The 5,405-nt window shown below is 53.5% G+C and overlaps 1 protein-coding gene across 1 annotated transcript in view; it reads right to left on the reverse strand.

Moving 5' to 3' along the window:
- Positions 1-226: 226 nt before the first annotated feature.
- Trarg1 (trafficking regulator of GLUT4 (SLC2A4) 1) overlaps positions 227-5,405 on the reverse strand; it is an 18,367-nt gene continuing 13,188 nt past the window's right edge. The window contains exons 2-3 of the mRNA XM_052196372.1: positions 3,179-3,311; positions 227-1,495 (exon numbers count right to left, since the gene is read on the reverse strand). Coding sequence (XP_052052332.1) covers positions 1,485-1,495; positions 3,179-3,311 — 144 coding nt within the window. The 3' untranslated portion in view covers positions 227-1,484. The remainder of the gene's footprint in view (positions 1,496-3,178; positions 3,312-5,405) is intronic.

The following is a 5,405-nucleotide window of genomic DNA, read 5'->3' on the forward strand; positions in this document are numbered from 1 at the left end:
GACCTGTTTCCCTGTTGAAGCCAATAATAACCCTGGCTACTGGGCAGAGGAAGCCCCCCTCTGCCGGGTCTGAGCTGAAGGTGGTGATGGTAGTGGTGGTGGTGGTGGAGTATGACATTGGGTAGATGGGCTCAGAGCAGGCAAGGCCAGAGGGTGAAGCCCCCATGGGTACAGCCTGCACCAACCCCCCCCCAAAAAAAAACTGGATAAAGAGAGATGCAATGAGCATGAAGCTGTTTGGCAGAGGATTTTGTTTTTGTTTTTGTTTTTGTTTTAGCTTCCTTCCCATCTTCTGCTCCGTCCTAAGACAAGAGGCTATGGCTACTGGGCCTTTGCTTCCTGTCCTGGTCCCACTCCCCAGACTGCCCTTTGAGCTGAACCTTTCCTGCTAGACTCCTTGAGCTCCACATCAAGAAATAACAAACCTTACTAAGAATTCTCTCGCCCTCTCCCTTAGAAGCTGCAGTGACTCCCCAGGGCCTACAAATAAACAGGAGAGTCCAGTAGGAGTCTCAAAGCTACCTCTAGGGAAAGCCTTTGTTGCTGCGGATGGCCAGGGATGTAAGACCAGGCACAGAACATCCGTAGAGCTCGGCTAACAGTCTGAAGCCAGGATTCAGCTCTTCTGTGTGGGTTCCCCTGAATCCCCTGTATAGGTCTCCTGGGTTACTCACGTGGGTTACCAAGGTGGGATCTCAGACCTCCAAAGAGTCAGCGGCAAGAGAGAGAAAACAAACCCTGCCCCTCCCCATGGCTGACCTGAGACAGGCCAAGTTCTAGGGCTTCCAGGTTGGTGCCCACAGACTACAGCACAGGTGGAAATCAAGAGGCAGATCTGTGGTTCTGGGAGATAGTCTGGATCCAGAGTCCTTGGTAGAGAAGCCTCAGCGTGATGTTCAGCAAGAGCACCAGGTCTGTGATGCTATCCCTAGCCAGTCATCAATGGAGGATTTCCGCATAGTTCTTCTCTTTGCCAGTGGGTATCCAGGGCCTGTGCTGAGTGACAGGTTCTCCTTGGGCTCTGGCTGGGGTCACTGGTGGATGTTCAGTACAAAGCATGCAAACAGTCTGTTTATTCCCCCTCGAGAAAAATAGAAAAGACAGCGGCCAGGAGGCGCTCACGTTCATAGACACCCAGGGCTTCTTTCTTGGCCGCAGGCTGGTTTTCTTCCCGTTCTGGCAGTTTACTCTACGTAAGTCCCAGGAATTGTGGGAAGAGAACAAGCCCGAGAACTGAGGTCAAAAGGCGAGAGACATGACTATGAGATTGAGTCCACGGCCAACTTCATTCCAGACTTTCCTTCCCATCTGCCGTAGGCTGACAATGGAGTGATGTGGAGATTTCCCTCCAAGTTTGTGCTTTTGGAGCTTGGGGACAGGTGGGCACTCAGCAGCCACCATCCTGTCCTTTGTAATGTGTGGGGACATGTGTTTGGACTCTCCAGCTGGCCGGCATCTGCCTCCGCTAGAAACAGCTCCCGCGGTTACTTGGAAACTGTAAAGAAAAGAAAGGTTATAGTGAAACTGCGCTGAGAACACTGGGTCTTCGGGGCCTGATTTAAAGAGCCCTGAGCCCCTGCTGAAGTCCAGGGTCAGGGTCTGCTTTGTTTGGGGCTCGAACTCCAGCCAATGGGAAGACTGCGGTCTTGCTGATTGGGTAGAGGGTGATCATGTGACACCAAGTGGATCAACTAAAATCAATTCCACGACTTTTTTAGAGGCGTTTGTTTTAAAAGACCAGCTTCTGCCTCCCAAATACTGAAATTAAAGACGTGAGCCACCACAGCCAGCCTAGAGGTGATTGATTTTCTTTCAGGCAGAGTCTCACGTGGCCTATGGCTGTCTCTAAACCCACTGGCCTTGATCTTCTGGCCTTCAGCATCCACGTCCCAAGTGGTAGGATGACAAACACATGCCACAATGCCCGTACACCACTCCTTAAAAATTTACTGCTTAACTGATTTGCATGCTTGCCTCTCCTAAGACACCGTTATCCCTGGTGGTTGTCACCAGGAGAGACGCTGCCTAGGAAGGAAGCCAATGCACCGAAGACAGAGCAAGCACGCGACAGAGTCCTGCCGCTCCCTTCCAAGTACCTAGATACAGCTTCGCACCAAACCAGCGCATTCCATCCTGAAGTTTCGCTTATGAAAGCTACAAATTTCCTTTGCCAAGCTGAATTCAGAAGTTGTCCAGGCAACAGTGAGAAGCAGCAAACCAAGTAACCCGGGACATGGTAAGTGACAGAGATACAGTGCCTCAGGCTGCTGCCTCCAGCCGCTCACAGGCTGCTCACACCCATCAGACCCCACGCTGACGGAGAAAGCTTACGGAATGTGAAACTTCGTTTCCACAGAAATTGAGTGGAGGATCTGAACTCTGAGTCCAGGCAAGCTGACCAAAACCCTGTACACATGCTTCTCCTGAGTAGTCAAGACTGCCTGTGACCTCAGGCCCTGAGCACTTCCTGTTCTAGGCCAGCGCGTCCCTCACTGGTACATGAATTGGAAATCTATTGGAATGCGGATTCTGGGCTGGGAGTTCACACTGTAGGAAGTTGCTTCTCTCGCATGAATGAGGCCTGGAGTCCCAACTTAAGCACCACCAAAGAAAGAGGGAGACGAGAAGACAGATTTCCCGTCAGTGGGTTCAGGGTGGGGTCTGAGAGTCTAAAATAGCCCCAGGCGATACCTTGCAGAGGGACTATGGAACACATTTTGAATAACAGCAAGATCTTTAGGGGTGAGGCTTGGATTGATCTCTGAAATAAACAGAAATGTCCAGTGCAGCCCATGCTTCCTGCTTTCCTCCTAATAGCTGCTCGCTTCTGGTCTAACCCTGACTATGTGGCAAGGAGCCTATTCACCAGTATCCAGAGCCATCTCTTCCATTATCCAGAGTGATGTCACAAAAGCCCTCCACGATGGAGGCTTCGTCTCTGTACTTCATACTTGAAAATGCAAGGTTCAGCCAAATGGGGCACTGGCCCGGGTCCCAGGCCATCAAAGTTGAGACTGGAATTTGTGGCCTCTGATTCCTAGGCTGGTGCCCATTCTACACTCTTATCGATCCACAAGTCCGGGCATCAGATGAGTCAGAAAACCCATCCTCACCTAAACGGTCCTGACTGGAGGGAAAGGCTACAGCTACACCCTCATTGCTCTGCTCCGTGCCTCACCTGTGAAGTTGACAGTGACAGCCACAATGATGATGACGATGCCCAGGATGATGAAGGTGATGCTGAGTAGCCGCGCCAGGCGGCCCAGCCTCCGCGCCCCATCCAGGTCCCCCTGCTGCACACTACTTCGAGACTGCAGAGAGAGGGCAGAGAGACTTCAGGAAGCTTGTCCGTTGGTCCCATGGACATGGAAGCTATGCAGTGCCCTGGTGAACGTCCCCGCCACCCACAGTCTAGCAGGCTCCTCGGGGACACATGGCCTGTGCTCGGAGAGGAGACCCTGTCCAAGGGGACTGCTGGGCAAAGGACCAAGTAATGCCAGGTACTTCCTCTCAGGTTAGTGACAGGGCAGTCACTCTCTCTGCTCACAGTATGCCTGATCCCCTTCTTCTGTGACCTCCTCCTGGCCACACAACCAGTGGCCTCTCTCTAGTTCTTCCCACGACTGTGACCTTGTTCAACACAGCCCACCTTTGATCCCACAAGGAAAGCGAGGCTGGGGTGGGTCAGCTCCCATGAGTGGCTCACTTCTCCGTGGGCTTCCCTCCTCTGAGACCCAGTCATCGAGTGAAAGCAGGTGGATGGGGGTGGATGCGGCTGATGCAGGTGGAGTGGCGAACAGTGAAGACTGTAAGTCAGGGCATCACCTGGGAAAGCCCAGGCCACCTTAGTGGGAGATGTATCCAAACATTTACAAGGGTGACCCTTGGCTCCCAAGGAGAACCCTTGCGCTCCTCCTAGTACAGCCCAAGGCTATGTGACAGCCAGGGCTGGCTCCATGTCTTCAGAGTCCTTACCTTAGAGTCCCTCTGACCCTCTTGGGCTCCATGCACTTGCCCAGAACTCTAGGCCACCCAGGCACAGAGGGGTGTGACTGCTTTCAGGCCACAGACAAGCTGGAGGCTTCCTCTCAGTACTTTAGATTTGAAGACACAAGGTTCAGCCAGACAGGACACTGGCCCAGGTCCCAGGCCATCAGAGCTGAGACTGGACTCATGGCCTCCACTCTCGGTCCCTTTCCACTTTCCTTTCTATTGATCCATCAAGTCCAGGCACGAAGTGAATTTGTTTTGGAGATTTGTGGTGCTCAGGATAAAACCCAGGGCTCTGCCTGTGCTCAGCAAGCACTTTTACTAGTGAGCTTTGCCATCAGCCCTTAAAAGGAATTTATACACACACACACACACTCACTCACACAGACATACACACACACTCATACTTACACACTCACACACACACACACATACACACACAGCTTTGTACAGGGTCTTGCTAAATTACTTGGTCTGATCTTAAATTCATTCTATAACCCAGGCAGTGGTTGAACTCTCAAGTAGTTGGGGTCCCAGGTCTGCACTGTCGGGTCAGGCCATAACTCATAGAGGCTCCGGTTGTGTGCAATAGGGACATATAATCAAGTGCCTTGATGGTGATGATGGTGGTGGTGGCGATGACAGTGACTAACTGAGCCCTTTACATTTTTACCAGACAGCTTGCTCAGGACGGCACCTAGAGATCTTACCTGTCTTCAGAATCATCCTAGCTGGCAGGTGCTGCCAGGGACATGGCCTCTTTTTTCTGATCATGATGTGGAACCCCACCCACCCCTGCACTCTCTCCCTGATGCAGGAACCCCTCACCTCTGCACTCTCTCCCTGATGCAGGAACCCCCCACCTCTGCACTCTCTCCCTGATGCAGGAACCCCCCACCCCTGCACTCTCTCCCTGATGCAGGAACCCCCCCACCCCTGCACTCTCTCCCTGATGCAGGAACCCCCCCCCACCCCTGCACTCTCTCCCTGATGCAGGAACCCCCCCACCCCTGCACTCTCTCCCTGATGCAGGAACCCCCAACCCCTGCACTCTCTCCCTGATGCAGGAACTCCCCACCCCTGCATTCTCTCCCTGATGCAGGAACCCCCCACCTCTGCACTCTCTCCCTGATGCAGGACCCCCCCACCCCTGCACTCTCTCCCTGATGCAGGAACCCCCCACCCCTGCACTCTCTCCCTCATGCACCCCCCACCCCTGCATTCTCTCCCTGATGCAGGAACCCCCCACCCCTGCACTCTCTCCCTCATGCAGGAACCCCCCACCCCTGCACTCTCTCCCTCATGCAGGAACCCCCCACCCCTGCACTCTCACCTTGTCCTCCTTTTGCCTCTCAGATTCTAACCCATCCCTTGCCTGTATCCCATCCCGAGTGATGGCCACTACAGAGTGGCCC

This window comes from Apodemus sylvaticus, chromosome 10 (genome assembly GCF_947179515.1).
Source record: "Apodemus sylvaticus chromosome 10, mApoSyl1.1, whole genome shotgun sequence".
NCBI classification, from domain to species: domain Eukaryota; kingdom Metazoa; phylum Chordata; class Mammalia; order Rodentia; family Muridae; genus Apodemus; species Apodemus sylvaticus.